General features: G+C 37.6%; 1 protein-coding gene across 1 annotated transcript in view; it reads right to left on the reverse strand.

The window, feature by feature from the left end:
- Nucleotides 1-18,207, reverse strand: part of NALCN (sodium leak channel, non-selective) — a 279,376-nt gene extending 261,169 nt beyond the window's left edge. The window contains exons 1-5 of the mRNA XM_033843681.2: nucleotides 18,069-18,207; nucleotides 14,800-14,982; nucleotides 6,342-6,425; nucleotides 4,854-4,993; nucleotides 4,637-4,765 (exon numbers count right to left, since the gene is read on the reverse strand). Of these exons, the coding sequence (XP_033699572.1) occupies nucleotides 4,637-4,765; nucleotides 4,854-4,993; nucleotides 6,342-6,425; nucleotides 14,800-14,982; nucleotides 18,069-18,176 (644 nt within the window). The 5' untranslated portion in view covers nucleotides 18,177-18,207. The remainder of the gene's footprint in view (nucleotides 1-4,636; nucleotides 4,766-4,853; nucleotides 4,994-6,341; nucleotides 6,426-14,799; nucleotides 14,983-18,068) is intronic.
- Nucleotides 18,208-22,496: the final 4,289 nt, after the last annotated feature.

Raw genomic sequence — 22,496 nt, forward strand, 5'->3', positions numbered from 1 at the left:
ATCCTTTCAGATTGTTCTAAAAAGTAGTTACAAGCAAAATATCTGAGACATAATAGGTGCTCCACAATCATTGCTATTAATTTATTTAGAAATCTACATATATCATCAGAGTACTTTCATTTCTTAAATATTAAAGAAAATGTTTCCAATATCCAAACTTGTTCTTATATCTCCCACTTGGCAGATATCTCAGCCTGAGCCCTGTAAGTTAAATAGAGCAGTCTTTTTTCATCTTTTCAAAAGAAGTTTAAATATTAATCAAGAAGACTTCACAGACCTTTGCATGAATTTGAGGCACTTATGATTTTACATATTCTACAAAATCCTCTCTTGATAAATCCATGGAAATTAAAAATTAATATTCTAAGTCCCATGTTTCTATTTTTAATTCTTCTGACCTCTCCATTTTTAAAAAACCTCGTTATGTTGTGAACGGAATTTATAAGACAATCATTCATTTATTTTATAAGTACCCTAAAGGGAAAACTTAAAAATTTTTTATTTGGACCAGCAATAGAAAACTGCCCCAAATCTGGCTTTATATTGTCTCTGGTCTAAGTCTTAGTGATATTTTATAAAATACCACCAAGTCCTAAAAACTGCCATTGGGTGGGGTAACCATAAAATGTATTGTCCATACTGAGGCTCTCCTGAGATCACAAAGGAAGTTATTAGTAATTACTCTGCAGCAACAGGGATACACCAGGATTGTCCTGGGTGCCTGTGACGTGTGGTCCCCTACCTCTGGGTCTTAAAGCTGATGGTCCAGTCATTACAAATATTCACCCAGACTCGTGGTTGAATCCTCTCTCCACATAGTAAACTTTTATGAACTTAACATTTACATTTCCTTACCTTAAAGCTTTTCTAATTATCTCAGTCTTGGGGATGAGATGTCATTATTTGATACTAAGCTATGAATAAATTTCTCTCCTTTCTCAGGAATGATAATCAGGTGTCAGGTAAATCTTCACCTTTTCTATTTCACCTACCAGCTCCTTTTTACACGTTCCTCTTTTAGCTTCAGGGAGATTTCTGCCAGCACGTTTGGCATTTTGCAACACCTGTTTCTGCCACAGGCCACTGCCCTCCTCAGCTCTCTTTAGGATATGAACTGCCTTGCTTAGTCAAATCCCATTACTTCTTCCATAATTGCCTTAGGTCACAATTCATTACCAGAGAAGAAGCTAAAGCTTTACTAGTAATGCTACAGAGGACACAGCTGAGATGCCCTTCTATCTGCTTTATAAGAAATCAGCTCCATTCAAAAGCAAAATTCCATGTATTGAATTCCTTCCTTATTTATCCTGTTTGCTTCACAGATTAAACATAATCAGTTCTGGAGGTCAGCCGTGAAACCTAGGACATACAGGTTTCTGAACAGGCGCATCTCTGCCTGAAAGCTCTCCCGTTATTAGGCTACAGTGCATGCAAATTAAGCAGAGGTTGGAACAATTGTTAAAGGATGATGATGAAGAGAAATGAGGTCATGACAGCAACTGGCAACACTTATCTCTGGAAACACAACCATCATACCAAAGCTTAATATCTGACTCAGAGATGTTTATGAGAAATTCTAGTTAAGAAGCAACAAAAGGAAAGAAAAAAGTTGGGAAATTCTTTTAAATGGGGATTTTTATATGTTTCATTCTGACTTTGGACACTGTTTGAGTCTCTAAAAAGAAAGCAAATTAATGTCTGGGCTGGAACTAACGGTAAAACTGTATTGACGGTTTTTCTGCTAATAAGCGAGACTTTAAAACTCAGTTAACACTGAACTGAAAATATAAAAGAAAAATGGTGGAAATGATTGGTCCTTGAAATAAGTCATCAAACTTATGAAAATTGTTTTCATCAGTAACACTGCTCATAAAACCATGTGGCCAATTACGTATTTTCTTCTCAAATAGTAAATTAAGAATCACATAAAGAGAAGGCAAAATCCATGTGTGTGTACACAGCCATTGGGCAGATTTTACAAATATAAGAAAGAGAAAACGCAGACGTCTCCCTATAACTGCTATGTCTCTAGTAACTGAAAAGTCTGCCAACACGTATGAAATTCTTCCCAGTGCACTCCTTTTTTTTAGGATAACGTAATGAGCTGGAGCTAATAGAATATGAGAGGTCTTTTAACATTTTTTTCAGACACTCATTTTTGAGAACAGAGTACAGCATGGAGCTGGCTAAGAGGACTTACTGAATGATTCAAAGACCATGAGTTCAGATGACACTCATACCTGTCTGCCCTATTTGTATTATATTTTCTATGTCAAAGTTAAGTTTGCAGCATGATGCCTGATCTCCTAGCTGGGTTAACAAGTTTGAGAATTCTTGCCCTTCAACTTGGTTTTTAATAAAATGGGAACTCTAAACCAGCCTCTTAAACTCACTGCGGTTAGAACACAGCTGCTTCCTTACCCAGAAGCTTTCTCTTTTCTTCACGTCTACGTCTATTGTCTCTGCCCACACGATATTTTTCCACCCTCATATTCATTCATGGAACAATCTAGACATATTCTACAGCCCACATACATTTAAAAAAAAAAAAAACTACCTACAGGTTTCCTTCCACGCATTTCTTCCCTCACCCACACAAGTCAACTCCCTTACTCACCACTTCCTTCAACTTTCCTATCCTGTGTTTGTACTAATTCACTGCTATCCTCTGCTTTTAAAGTTGTTTTTCTATTTTTTAATAATTTCTCCTTTGTCACTTTTAGCAACTTGCTTTTCTTCCTCTGTTCTTTTTTTATTTCCTCTTCTTTATCAATTTGTCATAAAGTTGTCATTATCTGTCTAAATATAACACATTATTAACCATGCCGTCAATAAATAGTTACTAAGTACTTACTCTGTGCTAGGATACTAGGTACTGACCACAGGGAAATGAATCTTATCGACCCTTTCCCAAATGTATCCTTAAGGACCTCACAGTGTAATGAGGAAAATAGGGAAAAAAACAGCTGTGAGTGCCAGAGTGCTAATTCTAGCAAGATGGACTACATTAAATTTAGCTCCTTCCACTACAAACAGCTAGATCTGTTGGATAAACACTAACATTTAAAAATGCACATCTGGGCTTAGAAGAAAGAAAAATACATTCCAAAATGGCAACATATAAGAGGAAACTAAAAACTAGAGGAAGGGAAATAAATGAGTTGACTAAATGGTGGTCTCAATGGGGACTAAGTACCCAGTAGCCATGAGCTTGGGTTTCAATGCCTACAAGAAGCAGAAGACAGGGTCCTAAGCCCATGTGAGTCTGGGAGCGGGAAGTGGGACTCCCAGGCATACAGACATATTATAATTTAAACGAGCTCCAGAGCGTGATATTGGTGAAGGGATCGTCAAACAGGTCAATCAGGCACAATAGAGATTATAGTTACAGACCCAAATATAGACAGGGAATTAGTAAATGAGAAACGTAGCGTTAAATTCTGTGAGTAATGACACACAATAAATAGTGCGGGGAAAACTGCCTTACCATATGATGAAAATCAGTTGTAGTAAGGTATACGTGACATACAATCTATTGCACATATTAAAAAGAACAGCTTGATAAATTCTGACATATGCACAGAACCACACTCAAGAAAATGAACATACTGACTAATCCCAAAGGTTTCCTAGTGCCCCTTGGTCATCTCTTTCTCCTACCCTAACCCTTATTTCCAGGCAACCAATGATTTCCTTTATATCATCATAGACAAGCTTACATTTTCTAGAATTTTATATACATAGAACCACAGAATATGTACTCTTTTTCATCTAGCTTCATTTACTCAATGTAATTATCTTGAGACTCAAGATGTTATGTATATCAATATCTCATACTTCTTTTATTGCTAAATAGTAGTCATTACATGGATATACCACAATTTGTTAATCCATTTACCTGTTGATGGAAATTTGGGGTGTTACCAAAGTGGGCTATTACAAATAAAGCCTTTGTATGTATAAGCATACATAAGTCTATGTATAAGTCTTTGTATGGACATAAGTTTTCATTTCTCTTGGTTAAGCCCCAGGAATAAATGAATGGGATATATGGTAGATGTCTGTTTAATTTTTAAGAAACTGCCCGACTGTTTTTCCAAGTAGTTATACCATTTTCCATTCCCATCTTATTTAAATAAGATATGAAAATATCCTGACGGTATTATGTTCCCACGCTGAGGAAACTTTCTAAATGTACACTTTGAATTCGCTGAATCTACTTTCCCACAGGGTTACATTTTTCAGTCTGGCTTGTCTTGAGTATTTGTCTTAAACATTTGCACAAAACAATTTTGAAGCAGAGAATACAGAACATAGAGGGCACATAAATACTTTTTTAAAAATTGAGACAGAGGTTTTTCTCATGAGAACTGCAGAAAAGTCCTTATGAATCACCTAGATAAAAGTGGGAAGCAGCAGCACAGCACAGGGATATCAACTCAGTGCTTTGTGATGACCTAGAGGGGTGGGATAGGGAGGGTGGGAGGGAGGCTCAAGAGGGAGGGGATACGGGGACACGTGTGTGCATATGGCTGATTCACTTTGGTGTACAACAGAAACTAACACAGTATTGTGAAGCAATTATACTCCAATAAAGATCTATTTTTTAAAAAATGCAGTTAGTAGACAAACTTACCCTGGTTTTGTGTCATTTACTACACAGTGATAGGTAAATGTCCCAAACATCTGAACTCCTAAAATTCCATAAAGAAGTAGAAAGAAAAGGAGGAAAATGGAAACACTCCATATTTGTTCTCCTGATCGCCTAGGGGGAAAAAATAGGTAAAGTAGGTAAAACTTACCCCCCAAAATCATAAACTTATCCCCTTAACTTACGTAAAAGCAGTGCTTACTTCAAAATATTTGTAATTCTGGTCCTTGGTAGTTCAAATCGGAAATAAATCCGGAATGCCCGGATCATAATTAGTGGCCGTGGGATCCGTAACATGCCCCAAGGGGACATCTGATCAACTATATCAGCGATTTCAAATACCTGCAAATTCAGAGGTGAACAAACGATTCAGACTTTCGCTTAGCAATGCTTGTAGTCAGGACTATACAGACAGCATCAGAGGTTCATCCTGTGCCCTGCATTATCTTCCACCGAAATCAACTTTCTTTGGAGCTATAGCTTTCTTAAGAGAAACAAATACATAAACTAATGAAAGTGTCGTTAATCTTGTTCATTTCCTGTATAATCCATCAAGGCACAGTTTTTATTACAAAGTGCCAACGTAGAATACAGAATAAGCATGCTAAGCCTTCCTCACTAATAATGGTCTTTGGTGGAACTTTTTGAGTATCTAGAACACAAAGTAATGGCGAAAGGGTTAAAAATACTATGAAAAAGATGAAAAAGAATTCCATTTACCAGTAGAGGCAAGATGATAATTAGGAAACGTTTGTCAATCATACAATAGTTATTAAATGGAAAAGAACATATTTAAAATGTAGGATGAAATTAATTATTGGAGAGGTGAGCTTTGTAAAAATAAGGACAGCTTATCAATAAGCACCATGATGAGTTTGCAGGATGCACTATGAATTTATTTTATTCTGATTTTTTTAAAATGAAGAATACAGTAACTTCAGTTGAATTAAATGCAAAATCAAGCCTGAATGAATGCATGGGAATGAATTCTACTGGTTTTCAATAAAATCCGTCCTTCAGGCCTTTTTAATCTATGTTCCCCATTTCTCATGGTAAGGCGTTTTCTATTAGCAATAGAGCATTTTATGTTAACCAATATTTATCCCAATGTATTTATATTATTTTAGCTATTTTTAGTGAGAATTCAGTCACATAAAGGACTGGAATTTTAATTTTTAAATTCAAATTTTTATTCTACAAATACAGAAACCTCACTCCATGTTCTTTCCTTTATTTCAATGAATATATTTCTAACATCTGCTTAATAAGAAATAATCTCATATGGTACTAATTTTTATTTCTGATTGAGAAATAATTCAAAAATGTGACTGACAATGATTAAAATGTTAGGCTTTTTAAAACCAATAAACATTAAAAAAATAATGTTTTGGGAAATTACACAATCACATGGTCTTTGGTGGAACTATTTGAGTATCTAGAACACAAAGTAATGGTGAAAGGGTTAAAAATACTATGAAAAAGATGAAAAAGAATTCCATTTACCAGCAGAGGCAAGATGATAATTAGGAAATGTTTGTCAATCATACAATAGTTATTAAATGGAAAAGAACACATTTAATATGCAGGATGAAATATATATATACTCTTTAATATATCTATTTAGATTTTCAATGTAAAATCATGCCCATTTTGGAAAATACCCCCTTGTAATTTAAAAGTGTTTAATTACCTGTAACACCAATGAAACCCAAAGGCAAAAGACCATAAATCCATCAAAAACACACCAGCGATCTTTCACATAGGAACTATCCCCCTAAAAATAAATTTCACATGGCGTTATCAGACAAAATGAATAATTTCAAAAAAACATCTGTGGAGGGAATAATCAAGTGTTAATTCAGTATAAGTTATGTACAATTTTTGTATCATAATTGAGCACACTTTCCAAAAGAACACTTTTAGCATTTTAAGTGGTATTATATATGAGGAAAATAATTTATAAAACACAAGTAACTGCAGAACTTTGCATGTAAAATTTTAAATTCATGCAAAGGTAAAACATCACTGTTTTTTCTCTTAGCCACACAGAGTCCACTACATAAAGAACCAGAGGCCATCCTACTTAATAGGCTGCTTAGGTCCTAAAACCACCTCTTCCTATAAGAACCAAGGTTAGTCCTTCACTGGCCATTGAGCACACAGTGGTCAGTGAAGGACTTTAAATCTCTGGGAACAACCATCATTAGTGGAAAATTAGCCAGGAATTCATGTTGAACTGAATTAGAAGTGAAGATGAAGAAACTTGCCTTCATTTTCAAAATAAACATATATCGACTTAACTTTAATTGGGATTTTAAATGTAAAAGAAAGATAAGGAAGACATACTACTTTCATTTTTTACTTGTGAGTCTACTCTGACATTAGAATGCATTATTTTATAAAATGTTTTTAAATGTTAACTTTTTAAAAATGTAAATATACAGTATATGATGTTGATAAGTGTTACACAGAAAAATTAAAGTATATATTTTCAAATTGACTTTTAGTAAACAAATGTGTTCTTTACTTGTTGTTGAGCAAAAAGTGAGAGAAAAATATTACTTGATCTTTATTTGAAGAACTAGGCATAATTGTGATTGCTTAAAAAATGTAAAAAATTCCAAAAATGAAAACTGAAATTTTATGGGGCTCAGCAGAGAACTATTTTAAAATAGTAACAATTAAAAGTTAATATTAGGCAAGAAAGAGAATAATTACAGATCACTGGGTACACAGGCACCCAAATAGAATGAGCTTATACAATATTTTTTCCCGAACACTATTACTATTTTATTCCTATTTTGCACTAAAAAATGTTGCATGTAGTATTACTACAATTAACTTCTATTGTTGCTCATAATTTGCTTTAGTAACAAATTATGTTCAATTAGATACAGGGTAAGAGCTTCTCATTATATTGAGGTTTATTTAAAATATAAAAAGTGAGGATAAATAGTGGTATTTCCCTGGAAGGGGAACAGAATGGCAAGAACCAAGGGCAGAAGAGAGACATAATTTTCACAGAATATCCATACATGTGTCTTTTGACTAATGGTCATGTGTTATATTTTTTTTAATAGATTTTCAATATTAAATTTTTTTTAAGTTGAAAATTTTAGCTTTAACAAAAATCACTTTGTCATTTGGTGCAAATAAAGTCAAAATTGAAAAACTTGGGCCTCACAAATTCACAACCTAAAGTTATCAGTAACAGAGTTGGCTGAATTTTTGTTTTTTATTTACTACATAAATTTGTCTGCTAAAGAAACTGATGTTGCAAAGCTGCCCTGGAGTATAAGTTGAACTACATAAAAGCATTATTTTAAATCATTTAGGGTCCCAAATAAAACAAAAGCATAAAAACACATTCGAATTTCAAATGACCTCATATTATGAAAACTGGCTTAGCAAAAACTACTACTGTATAATGTAGAAAACTATTTCTGAATTACGAAGTCATTTGAGTTGCATTATCTGGAATGTTTTCTGCTTTAGACGTTCCAGAAATTCACAGTGGCATCTGGCTGTCCCCAGTAAGAACCACCACATACTAGATGGCACATAATGGTCAACTAAAACTGGCTTCTTTTTACTTGTCTGGTATAATACGTGAAATAATCCGCTGAGCATAAGTTTTATACATTATGTTTTGGTTCCTGTTTCCAGGGGTCGTCCATTATTTATAAAAACCTTTAACAAGCTGTGTTATAGTGACCTGGGATACAAAGGCCAATAACACCCAGATTTTTCCCATCTTTTCTTTTAACCTTTTGCCCTTTAGCATCCATTGTTCTTCATGCTGTTCCGTCTTCCTGAAAAATTCCCCACAGTCTGTGCCAACTTTTCCCTCCATAGTTTGGTCTGACCACAGCCTACTCTGATCAGCACTTTTGCTCACACATCATGCTACCACCAGCAACTCAGCTCATGTAAATAAATAAGGTTCATGCTGTGTAACCTACAGAAGAGTCCTTTGTAATCCCCATCCAGTCGTTTAATGAGTTTATATTTTAGTCCCTGCAGTTTGGACTTCCTACTTAAATCTTCTCTAAACGTATTCTCTGGTGTTGCATTTAAGAAAAGGTCTATTCCCCACTGTAAATGTTTGAGTTTGTTCTGAAGATTAGTAGCATCTTGAAACTTACTAGACTACTTCGGATGGCACTCCCACCACCTAGCACCATGTACGACATACAGCAGATATTAAATGATTGATGAGATAAGCACAGGAACCATGTCTTAGAGCCTCTGTAGATTACAATGCAGGCAGTAAGAAGTCAATGCATATGCTTCATGAATGCATCCATGCATCTATCCATTCACTGAAGCTACTAAAATTGTTCCTTTAAAGAAATGATTCTTTGCAGCAAAAAGAGAAAGATGGAGTACCTTTCAATGCACTACCTTAGAGTTAAGACTCTTTTCCTTCATAATCATGAAAGATCACAGTTGAAATGATGAGATAACGTTTGGATATTTCTTGGATTAGTGTAGTTTGAATCAGCAAAGACCATGTGCCATGCAAATAGGAACCAGGTCAGGGTTTATATAATTTTTGCATTTTAATGAAATTGTAGATACGATTGAATTGTAAATATGAATTGAAATTGATATCATATCAATCATTATTGATAATCACCAAGGCTCCATAAGTGTAAAATACCTTTTAATAAACAGAATAGGGACTTTGAAACCTGGCACTTTGAAATATAATTGAAGCCAAGTGGGACTCTGCCCTGTCCCCCACCTCTTGTTTGTAGAAAAGCTCTAGCCTCCTAGGCCTTCCCAGAGTTCCAAAGAGCAAGTTTAACCACAGAAGTGAGAAAATACAGAAACAAAGGAAAACAAGGCAAAATAATAGTTTAGCCATAAAACAAAGTCAAAGACTTTTAATTCCTCTTCAAGGCCTATAGATACTATTCTGAGCCCATATCCTTGAGGTACTAAAGGATACTAAAACCTCCATCAGGTGGAAGAAGTCAACTGCATGCTGACCACCAGCACCTAGACCCCAGACTGGTTGGAACCAGAAGGCAGTCACCTCACCACCAGCTCCATGAGCTGATCATGCACTACTTGACCCTCACCCTCACCTTGCCTTTAAAACTCCTTTCCTGAAAGCCTTCAGGGAAGTTGGGTCCTTGAGCATTAGCCACCCACTCCCCTTGCTTGGTCTTGCAATAAACACTGCACTTTCCTTCAGCACAACACAGTGTCAGTAGATTGGCTTTACTGCGGGAGGGTGAGCGGACCCAAGTTTGGTTCGGTAACATAATCTCATATTGCATTTTGTGTCTGACGTATTCATCAAGTTGCCTCTTTTTCAATTTGTATTTTCAAAGACTCTTCACCATAACTGGTTAAATGGTGCTATGATTCAATTTGTCAGTACATCCAGATCCCTTTAAAATCCTACTGTATTAATGTTCAAGTTACAATATTTGTAAATAATAAATTGTCCCTTTCCCCTGCTTCCAAAATGTGTAACCAGAACCTAACACACACGAAGGCCCAGTGGTATCTGAGAAGTTTTAATGCCTCCAATATGAAAGAAAGGTTTTAACTTGTTTGTTGCATCAACAAGAAAGAGAGAGCAGAGAGTATTTGAGTTATGGGTGGAAATCAGCAGGCTGGTGTCTGAGGAGATGAGTTATTCAAGAGCTGTCCATCAATTTTTATAAAGATAAACACTTGGAGGCTGCCAATCAATTATACAGTATAAGAGAGGAACTTAAATTGCCATGCAAGGACTTCACAAGCAGAGAAACCAAACACATTTACCTGAAGACAGTTATAGGGATATAGGTTGGAGTTACAAAACAATATGCATGGGTGTAGTTTCATAAGCACATGATTTATTGTTCTGAGTTCCCAGGGCCCATCTGTCACTGCATCTTAGCATTATTTTTTATTACTTCAACAGTGCTCAGAGGATGCATGCTACTTTTAGCCAGGTCTATTGCCAGACGAAAAATAGACAACTGAGAATTGTCTGAAGAATTCAGTCTGCACTACATGGAACGCTTTGCAGCAACACAAACATGTATCACCCAAATGCTTTATTTTTGCCTGTAGGGATTTGGTGAGCTAGAATGCTTCTTGGAACAAGAGTTAGTGGGGGAGGCAATTAGAAACAAATTATTGGGCAGTAGGAATTAATTGGCAGTGTAGTCAAGTTTGGGGGATGTTATAAAAGATGTGAAATCCTTTAAACACATAAATTCCTCTAATGAAAATTTTGAAGGACATTTTCTGCCGGAAGGACTTTGTGCTCCAATTTCTCTCTCCTGTTGTGCGTGGGGCGTGTGACCTCCACAGTGAGCTTCTCAAATACAAATCAGAGGGTGTCACTCTCAGATTCGTATGCCCCACGCATCTTAACTGACCACAGAAGGAAGCCTGAGCTCCTCGCAGGGCTGCAAGGCCCTCCACGGTGCAGCAGGGCTGCCTTCACAGGGTCCCTTCCAGCTGCTCCCTGAGCATCCCATCTGCTACTTCTGACTACGCAGAGTGCCCCAAGGCTCCAGGGTGTTCCAAGCCTGTGTGTCTCAAAGCGTTGCTTTTCTCTCTCTGTGAAACCCTTGACTTCCCTCTGCAAATACCCCCACCATAGACTACACCTCCTCACTTCAAGACATCACTTCACATTGCTCTTCACTGACATCTTCAAGCAGATTTTTTTCACTATTTTTTGTGCCCCCTTCCCCTGTACCTGTTTCAGACCATTATTACAGCACTTTCACAAAATACTGAAGGTCTATCTCTCACTATCTGAATTCTCACTACACAAATCTTTGCTATTTACATTTGCTAAAATACTTGCTCCCAAATCACTATGTAACTAGAAGAACCACTATAGCGAATCTGTACAGGTGCCAGTGGAAACATTGAAGTTGTCCGTGAATCCTGCAAGGAGGTAAGATGTGCATGCATGCAGCTCTGCTGTTCTTGGGGGGTAAATCTTGTGCTGGCAATGTTTATCTAAATACTTAACAATTGATAAGCGTTAAGTGTATCACTACCTCCTCTTCCCTCTCTTCCCATTAGCCTTTCCAGGGACGTGGACTTGAGTCTACCAACCCAAATAAAGTATATGTGTGCATCGTGTTCTATTTTAAGCATCAGGTTACACTTTTCTTAGTAAGTTTTCACATTGTTTGGCAAAGAGTTGTACAGATATTTTAGCTGGAAATCAGTGCATAATAAACATACACTGTTAGTAAATTAAACAAATTAAATAGTGAATAATTTCATAAGAAAATTTACTTCATCAAACAGACCCCCAACAGACCAAGCAAGTCTAAACAGACCAATTTCCCTAGGAGAAACAGAAAGAAGAGGGAGTCCTACCAAAAAGGCACTAGAATCAGATGGTTTCACAGGGGATTTCGAACAAACTTTCCAAGTTAAAATAATTTCAAGATTACTCAGATTATTTTAGAGCATATAAGTGCACACACACACACACAGAGAGAAAATCTAACATCAAAACCTGACAAAGATTAGACAAAATTTACACAAGGAAAATAATAACAAATATAATGAAATAACCGATTAAAACAGAACAAAACTGTGTCATGACCCAGCTGAGTTTTTTCTGGGAATGTAAGGATAGTTCAATTATTAGGAAATCCACGCTATTACAAGAGCTAAGGAGAAAAATCATCATTCAACAAAATTTAAAAGCTATTCAAGATGCAACTCTTGAAAGTTGGAATTAATGTTTATTCCCTTAACTTGATAAAATATGCATACTTAAAACGCAAATCCTTCAGATTACTTAATTAGGAAACATTAGAGGTGTTCTAAATAAAGCCGGGAGCTAAGCAGAGATGCGCACTGTCTCTAAAACTATTTAAAATTTTGTAGGTATTATTAGCTGGCCCAATTAAATAAGTGGCAGCAATTAGAGGCATAAGAACTGGAAAGAAAAAGGCAAACCTGTCTTTATTTGTATACGATATGATGATATGGAAATAACAAAAGAATGAATGGAAAAACTACTATAAACAATACACAAATTTAGTAAATTTAGTAAAGTGGCAGGATATAATATTAACAAACAGAAATCAACAGCCTTCATTTAAAAGAACAACAGTAAGTAAGAATACATAATAAAAGACAAGACCCCACACCAAGAGCAAAAAAAAAAAATATCAGAGCATAAATATAACAAAAAACGTGCAAAATCTACATGAGGAAAACTATAAAACAGTCCTTTAAGGTGCGGGAGCAGACTTGATAGAATGGAAAGATTGCCCATGATCTGGGACAGGAAGAAGTGTGTGTGGTACCAATAACCACAGGCAGAGCCAAAGACAACGACAAATGGGGAAAAATAACTGCAACTTACATCATAAAGGGCTAATATTCCTAACACACAAAAAGTGCCCAAAATTTGAGTGAAAAATAATGACAACTTGAAAATGGCCTTTATATACATAGAATCAGGTTCAACTTCACTCGTCAAATGGAAATGCAAATTAAAACCACACTGAGTTACCATTTGCCACCCAACAGATTGGCAAATATCCAAAAGTTTGACAACCTGTTTTGTGGTGACCACGTGGTGAAAGAGACACCTGTGTACATCACTGGTCAACAGTCAAAAAGGTTCAGGGAATATGGAGTAAACAGAAACTGTTAAATAGAGCCACCAGGAAGCAATTATCCAAACCTAGACTGTAGAACATTCTGCAAGACAAAAGACTCACTTTCCCAATGGATCAATGACATGGAAAATTTTTTTGCAGGGCATGTGGGGCTGAGACCTAAAGGATTTAAAGAGACTTAAATGAGATTTTAAAATATAACAAATACACTTTGTACAGCTTCTTTGAGTCCTGATTCAAAGAAGCTAACTGTAAAAGAAAATATTTTAGACACCTGGGGAATTATGAATACGGATGGGGTATTAGCCTACATTAAGGAATTATTGTTAATTGTGCTAGATGCAATATGTAAAAAAAAGATTTTGTCAGTCAGCGATGCATAAGAAGTTGTTTCTGAAATAATCTGATTTCTCAGATTTGCTTTAAAATGAAATAGAACTGGGAAAATACTGATAACTGTTGATGCTGAGTTACAGGATTCATTACAACTATAATCTCTACTTTCCTGTAAATTTTTAAAGTTCCATAATAAAAAGTTTTTAAAAAGTTAAAAGTGAAAATAGTAGTGCATTGACTGTGAACTCCCTTTTTAAAGATAGCACACAATGAATTATTGTAAAGAGAAGCAAAAAAATTGACCCAATAACTATATCTTAAGCATCATCTTGTTAAAGTCTTGAAACCCTTATACAAAATAAGGCCCTTCTTCATCAAAATTACCTCACTTGAGATGCTGATACAGCCAGTAAAAGAAAAGGCTAGGATTTGAGTCAAATCTGTCATTTGTCAGACCCTAACACCCAATCTGCTGTTTCATTATACCATTGTCTCTCGAAATAGTACAATTTGAAATACTTTAGAGACAGCATCATCTACATATTTTTAATGAAGGTTAAAATATAAATAAATAAAAATCCTCTGCGAAGGTTAGGGTTACAGAAGAAAGAGATATCCCGGGACAGAAATTTTCTTCCTTTTCTTTTTCTTTCTTTTCCTTTTTCTTTTCTTTATTTATTTATTGTCTCCCAATGGTGCCAATTTCATGTTACACATTCCTTGTGTTACAGTCCTGGAATTCCTTTCCATTTCAAGTCCTTTCTTTTTCCCTCTTAATATGTTCAGAATGCCTCAGGTGAATGACATCCTGCTGATTACCATCGCACTGCAAATTTATCACATGACGTTTATTATGCGTTCCATGAACCAACAGGTGCCTCCTTGGGCTAGGTGGCATGCTCATCCCATAGGTGGCATGAAAGACCCTCTTCCGGCCTTCACGAAGTCAGCAGTGGGGCCATCTAGCTCCTTCTCAGATATTCCAAGACTTTGTGCCTTACACAATTGACTTCACTTTTTAATTATTCTTAAGGTATTATATTTTCACCAACATCTGGAGTTATACCCTTTTTAAAAAGACTTCAATATCGATAAAATAAAGAGACGTTTTGTTTGACTGAAATTAATGTGAAAGCATTAAACTGATTTAGATTCTCAATGCATTTTGGTTTTCAGCTTAAATAACATGGAAACACTCACCTTGACAATCCCCCGGATGTGCATTTTTGCTATCATCTCTGCCGTGTAGAGAAACATCAACAGAGTGTCCAGGGTGAACGTCACGTACTGCAGAGGAGGGTAGTGTTCGAAGGTCATGGGCGTGTTCATGCAGACAGAAATGACGCTGATGATGGCACAGATGCGCAGCAGAGAATGAACCCACTGCAGAGATGGTCCGGAGTTACTATCTTGATGCCACGAAATATCCTAAACTTGTGTTATGAACCATGCTATTTGGAAAACGTAATAACGAGATGGAAATATTTCACCAGTAGGGAGAAAAGGAAGAAGGAAACTAACACGTTAAATACTTGTAACGTGCTAAATATTTTCACGTATTTTACATCGTTTAATTCTCAAAGCAGCCTAATTTTCACATGAAAACACTAAGACTCAGGAAGGTTAAGGGGCTTGTCTGTGGTCCTGCATTAATAAAAGCCAAAGCTTCGATGTTAACCAGGTCAGGCTACCCCAACGGCTCTGATACTTACCAGGGCATAAGGCCATAATATAGGGAGATTCTGATTCAATCAATATATGTATTGATAAAAAAGTGATATGCTATTACTTTCATAGTTTTTTTTTTTTGCGGTACGTGGGCCCCTCACTGTTGTGGCCTCTCCCGTTGCAGAGCACAGGCTCTGGACGCGCAGGCTCAGCGGCCATGGCTCACGGGCCCAGGCGCTCCGCGGCATGTGGGATCTTCCCAGACCGGGGCACGAACCCGTGTCCCCTGCATCGGCAGGTGGACTCTCAACCACTGTGCCACCTGGGAAGCCCCTACTTTCATAGTTTTTTATGCACTATGAGCACCTAGAAACGGGGACCATATTTATTGTAATTTCCCTGGAATCTAACACAGTGGCCTATCCTAGTAGACCTCAAATGCTTCTTAAAATAAATTGATACATATTCCATAAGAATGGTTTTCTTTCTATTTTATCTTATATGTAACATCCTTATATAAAAATATATTTTAAAATCTGCTCTCATCCTATATTTTCAAAGCTTAATAATAAATGGACTTTCCTCTTTACTTTGGAGAACATGTTTTATAAAAATTTAGCCCAGGTATCTCTCCTAAAATGCCAAAAATAAGTTTGTGTGCAATTCTGGCAGTGCACGTGCTGTTTGAAGACTTTCCTTAACCCCAACCTAAAGAAGTAGGAATTAAAGAGATAAATGTGTGTGTATACATCTGTATATGTGTAGGACATAAAATTACTCATGTATAACATCTTATTATGAAAACTAATACCTAGGATAAAAAAATATTAACGCATCTGCATGCTAAACCTACACAATTTATATTACTAGCTAATCAGTTAGTACACAATTCCTAAACGTAATCTCAATGTGTTATTTCTTGACTGTCCTGTATATATATGCAGTCACATTAATCCTTTAATATACTCCCTGAAAGAAGATGTTTTAGTTTCATAGTAGATGGTTCTGCAGCTACACAAGCTAGCAAGCACCCACAATGAGAAACAGAAAACCTGTCAGAACTTTGAGGAGACTCAGACACTTGTAGGCTGGTGAGTGGGTTATAATATTAATGACAGTTGTAATATTTTCATGAAGACATAATGCTGCTAATTCCATACCATATAAGTCACTGATGATTAACTTTAAAAGTTGATGTACTTTTCATGGCAATTAGGAAGCGCTTCAATAAACATCAGTGTGTAAATTTAGCCCCATCTGGGCCTCCAACACAAAGGATCTAATTACCCAAGAGTTTCAAAAGATGGGTTCTCCCACAACAAAACTGTAATGAATTTAAAGAATGAATTCTCATTAAGCATTAATCATTTTAGTGTTTACACGCCTACATCTATAACACTACCTTCTTCAGAAGTTCTCAGAAAGCTCTGTATGTGGTGGATACTAAGAAAAAGTTAGCGACTGCTTTATTGTCTATTCTGTTCAAAGTCGCTAAACATGAATGGAAGACCTACTATGTGTCAGAAATTATACTGGGCTCTGAGGACACACAAATAGAAACAACACAGTTTTGACTCATCACTACTTTCAGTCTGATGTGCATAACATAGATATTTATATACAATATCATTTCTACTTACATATAAAGTAGGATAAGTGGAAAGAGAAGAGGTTCATTCCATCTGTGGTGGGGAAGGGTCAAAGGAGGAAACTCAGAACGGATGGGAGCAGGGGTCACATCTGAGCCAGCCTTCATGGGTGAGGGTGATGTGACTCATCTGAGCTGCTGGGAAAGGGTCTCCGGGCAAAGGAAACAATGTGAAGTGGCCGAACATCTCAGAGGAGCAGGAAGCCACCGACAAGTGAACAGAGTGTATGTAGATGCAGGAAAGGGCAGTTGCTGAACAAGTTAGAACCACAATATAAAGGGCTTTGCATGTGATACTAACGCATTTTGATTTGCACTGTAGGTAAAAGGGATGTTTCAATGATCGTAAAGCAGAAGTGTGATGGAAACAGACACGGAAATGTGGAAAGAAATGTGAGCAGGCGAGAAGCAGTCTTGAGGACAGATTAGATGGGAAAGGACAGGGGGACTAAGGCCGATCATCTTTATCATGGTCAAGGTCAAGGGAAAGGCAAGCACTGCCAGAGTAGCGGTTCATTTCCTGAATTCAGCCCCTGTTGCTGGTTTGAGAAAGGAGTTTATACCACTCAGGATCCTAGAGCTGAGCTTCCCAGCCCTGTGGCTATGCCTTCCGCCCCAGCTCTGGCTGCTAGACTGTCTCGTGTACAATGACACTTGGTGTAGCCAGGCTTCCCCTCAAGTTCCCATCAGGTTAATTAGGCAGAGAAGGTGACAAAATTCTTCAGAGACACTACCCACTATCTCATTAACCTTTCCGTGCAACTCAGAAGGAGACCTTTAATTCCAAACATCTGATTGTCTCCTCAGGTCCCTGCATCATGAGAAGGTAAGTAAAGGAAGTCTAGTCGAACAGGTTCCTCATCTCGGTCTCCAGCTTTGGGTCAATCTGAGAAGTGGTATTAACTCTACATTTCATGGCTCTGAAGGGAGAAGGGGGAGCCAGACCACCTCTCATGCCTTCCTCTGTGAATAACTCACAGCGGCACCTCATTATTTCATCGGGATTGTTCTCAACCTCCAGACTCCGAGACTCATCCACGTTCTACTGCAGTTCAGACATTTCAAAGCCAAAGCTACATGAGTTTTGAATGAAATGGATCAAATTTCCTTTATATCAGCGTGGGCCTCTCCACACTTCCCAAAAGAAACTTACTGGCTTGTTAATCCAGAGTATGTCTGCATTGTCCGACAGAGATTCATCAGGACCAAAGTCAGTGACCGGCTGGGCCTCCACTCTGGAGCTCTGCTTCCTTTTGAGCATGCTGAAGTTAGCTCTGGGGAGCAAGTTCAAAACCACAGTCTGGAAGAGGAAATGGAGAGTGTGTTAGTGCCCTAACCCATCCTTACGCTAATCACAAAAACAGAGTCCCCCATGCGTGCCTAGGCATTTGTTAATTACACCCATGTTCTATTGTACTGTTTATAATCAATACATGCAGCTAGAAATTTTTAAAGGATGAGATAAAAGTTAATAAAAAGACTTGAATTTTTTTTTTCTTTTATGAATTTTGTAACTATATCAATTCTTCTACCAACCTTGAAGTAAACCCAAAGCATACTGAAGAGGGGTATGATGAAATGCTTGCTTTCCACTTAGATTTTCACAATTCTGAGTCATCCCCATCTTGCTATACATGTCACCTCCCTTTAGAGGCCACAATCCAGCAGCTACACGTTGGGCCCTCAGGACACAAGTAGCAAATATTAAGTGCAAAAATGCGGGAGGAGATACTGTAAAGGCAGGCAGTGCCTGATCACCCCTGCACCCACAGAGACTTCTCCTTTGATTAACACCTGCATTGAATCTTTTTGTTTTTTTAAATATTTATTTATTTATTTATTTGGTTGTGCCAGATCTTAGTTGCGGCTCACAGGCTCCTTAGTTGCAGCATGCATGTGGGATCTAGTTACCTGACCAGGGATCAAACCCCTGCATTGGGAGCTCGGGGTCTTAATCGCTGCACCACCAGGGAAGTCCCTGGCTTGAGTCTTAAAGGAAGGAGAGGAGCTAACATTTTCTGGATATGAACTATGTTTTGGGCACTTAGCAATGATATTTAATTTTTACAACTGGTGGAAGAAAGGAAACATCTTGTCTTTTTATGCAAGCATGAGGAAGTCCAGTCTCGAGGCAGCAACCAAGGTCACCAAAGCAAACTTGAGGTTTTAAAAGAAGCTCTGACTACAAAGTCTAAGGTGTTCGTCGTAGACCAAACTGGTGCTGAGGAATGATTAGGAGAATTTCTAAAGGCAGGTGAGGGAGGGTAAAGGTCCTCCAGGCAGCACACAGCCATGGCGACGCCGAGTCAGGAAAATGCAGTAGTTCTATCACCAGGAAGGTGCGCTGGCTCTGCTCTCTGCTGCTCCTTGGGGCTGGAGAAAGAAACCTAACCAAGGTCAGCGAGTGCCACTCAATCCTCGCAGGAGCAGAAGAACAAGAATGTGTTTGCAGATTGTATACGTGTGTGCAACATTCACTGGGAAAGAGAACACAGAAGCTCAGGACCAATCGCCTTTGATCCGATTCCCTGTGTTCGAGCGCCTACCTCTGTGTCTGTTCTCCTTGATGCACCAAGGTAGGTGCATCTGCCTGGCCCTTTTATTCCCAGAAGAAATCAAGCTAATTGCCTTTAAGATGTGCTAGGTATTTCCAGGCTGCCTTGCCCTGAATATTGGATTTGAATATGGGTTTTGCAGCAGGCTGCACTAATTAATTTTATTTTACATAATTGGAGTTAGGGACTCTTGACATTGATATGTAAATATATGCAGAATATTCAAATTATGCTTGTTCTCGGATTTACTGTGGAGCGGGGGAACATCTGGTGGCCTCAATTTGGGATGCTTCTTGAATGACAGTCTCCTATGTACCCCAAAACTTGATACAGAATCTTTTAGAAATCCTTCAAGATTACACAAGGCAAAGGAGGAAATAAAGAGAGGTTTTACAATGTAGTTCAAAGATGATACAAGAAAAATGCATAGGCCTAGCTACTAGCCATAACACCTTTCCACTGAGCCAGTGGAAGCTTATGAATGGCCATTTAACTGCTCTGTGATCTGGCCGTAAGTTAAGGTCTCAAAAAATTTTGATGTATAAATGTGAAATCTTCACATATGAATTCCATGCACCTTGTATTACTAATATTCCATCTGGAGCAAAGCCGATTTTTGATTATGGATTTGTTATCTTAGAGAAGTAGACACCCAGAATTTATTTTTTTAAAAAATCTCCACGATGGCTATATTTGAGCCACCAAAACAGTGCAACTACAATGAATGACATTAGTTATCATCCACTTTCAAAATCTACCTAATACAAAAGTGTCACCAAATCAAACAGTGCCCAGGAAAACCTGGTTAATCCACATACATATTAAAACTCAACAAATATGTATTTATCAACAACTAGCTCCTGAATCACTGAACCTATAACTGATTTAATAATATTAAATAAGTTCAAGTTACAAATCTATGAAGAATCCAAAATTAATTTGAGGCAATTAATTGTAATAATTTTCCTTTATATACAGAAATATTGTCATACACGTTCATTCAGGTTGAATCAATATAACTGAGTACAGTAAACCTATTATTCCCCTAATAAAGACCAGGAGGAATAAATATTTAAGTATCCTAGGTACGCTTATTATTTTGATGGGAAATTGCTCCTGTGTATCTTAGCCTTATCATTATCATGTACTTATAACACGATTTTTTTTTCTCCGTTTACAGAAGTGTCCTTCATAAGGCAGTGCGCTAAGTTTGACAAGCGGCGTCTCCAGTTGCTTTTTCATACTTATTAAAAGCAGCTGGTATTTAAATAGTTCAACAGTGGGTGGAGGCTGCACAGTTATAATATGTTCATTGGTGAATCTTTTACTTGGAAACAGCTAGTGGCAACTCAGGGAGAAAAGACACTTTGATTCATGGTTCTCTTTTAAATGGTTAAAATCCAGTTTTGTAGTCACCCCAGCTCTCTCTGGACCAAAAGAAAATATATTCATTTTTCTTTAGCTGTGAGGTACTTGCAACCCTGTTGGTCTTTTCTTCTCCTTGGAACTCTCTCGGGTTTGCATTCGTCTTTTGAATCTTCCATCTTCTACATTATGGTTTCTAGCATGTCCTTTACCTGCTGTCCTGTGTGCCTGTCCTCTGTACTTAACCCCTCAAATGAGCATCTGTTCCCACAGTTTCCATCACTGTCTGTCGATGGCCAGCAGCTTCTATTACTGAGTCATGTACCTACGTGGCTTCTCCCTCAACTGTAGCCATGCCAACACCATCATCGCTTGAAAATCAACAGGACAGGTGCTATCAGTCTGACATACTTCTACTTCACCCCTTCCTCTCAATTCCCAGATCCTACTGCCCTGAACTTTCCTAGTCCCTGCACGCAGGTCTCCACACGTGCACTGACTCCCTCGTCACAGATCCTCACTGGTGACTTCTTTCCTCCCTCCTCACTCCACGTATGTCCAAGGCCCCTTTCCCTTTATCCCCGTTACTAGAGCCCTTTCCAGGCCATGGGACCTCAGGTCTGGATGGTCACAAACATCACCCCTTTTTTTTTTCCGGCCACGCTGTGCAGCTTGCAATATCTTAGTCCCCCAACCAGGGATCGAACCTGGTCCCGGCAGTGAAAGCACAGATTGTAACCACTGGACCACCAGGGAATTGCTGACATCACCCTTTCTAATATGTCCTGTCTTTTATATTAGAATCAGCTTCCCAACACACTGAGATGGTCTTTCCTGTAACCCAGGCAACCTCCCCTTATCCTGTTTCCCATTCATTCATTCACACAGAAAATACTACGAATCCACTGTGACTTCCATCAGTTGATTTCCTCCCAAATTAAGCTGACCGCCATGTAAAAGACTCCTTCCCACACAGATGTTTACTGAGGGCTTATCCCGTGCCAGGCCTGATTCTAAGTATGTCATATATCATGTCATTCGATTCTTACAAGAACCACTTCACAGATCAAGAAATTTAGGTACAGAGATGAGCCAGGATATAAACCAAGACAAAGTGATTCACGGAACTATTAAATTAAAAATTAAGTACAGTATAAAATAGATAATAAAACTACTTTTCAACATTTTTTCTTTTTTCTTTTTTTAAAGCGTGATCTTTTAAAAAATATTTATTTATTTATTTGGTTGCGCTGGGTCTTAGTTGTGGCTCGCAAACTCTGAGTTGCGAGATCTAGTTCCCTGACCAGGGATCGAACCCAGGCCCCCTGCATTGGGAGCTCGGAGGCTTAACCACTGCACCACTAGGGAAGTCCCTCAACACTTTCTCATCATACAACCTTGTAATTCTAAACCCTCTTAGCATTGATTATTGTTTGCGAAAATACTACAGACATTCTCTTTTCTTAAAACTGAATCCGTTTGTATTATATGAGTCATATTATAGTTATTCCAGCCACACATTGATAAAAATGTGTCGATTTTTTTTTTCTGGTAAGAAATCATCAAACGCCTTATCAAATCTATCTAAATGTCACTTTCAGATAGCTAAAGTTATTATGCATGTATCCAGCCTTTTTCCTTGAGGATGAATCCTAGAAATA

This window comes from Tursiops truncatus, chromosome 18, assembly GCF_011762595.2.
Source record: "Tursiops truncatus isolate mTurTru1 chromosome 18, mTurTru1.mat.Y, whole genome shotgun sequence".
In the NCBI taxonomy this organism is placed as follows: Eukaryota; Metazoa; Chordata; class Mammalia; order Artiodactyla; family Delphinidae; genus Tursiops; species Tursiops truncatus.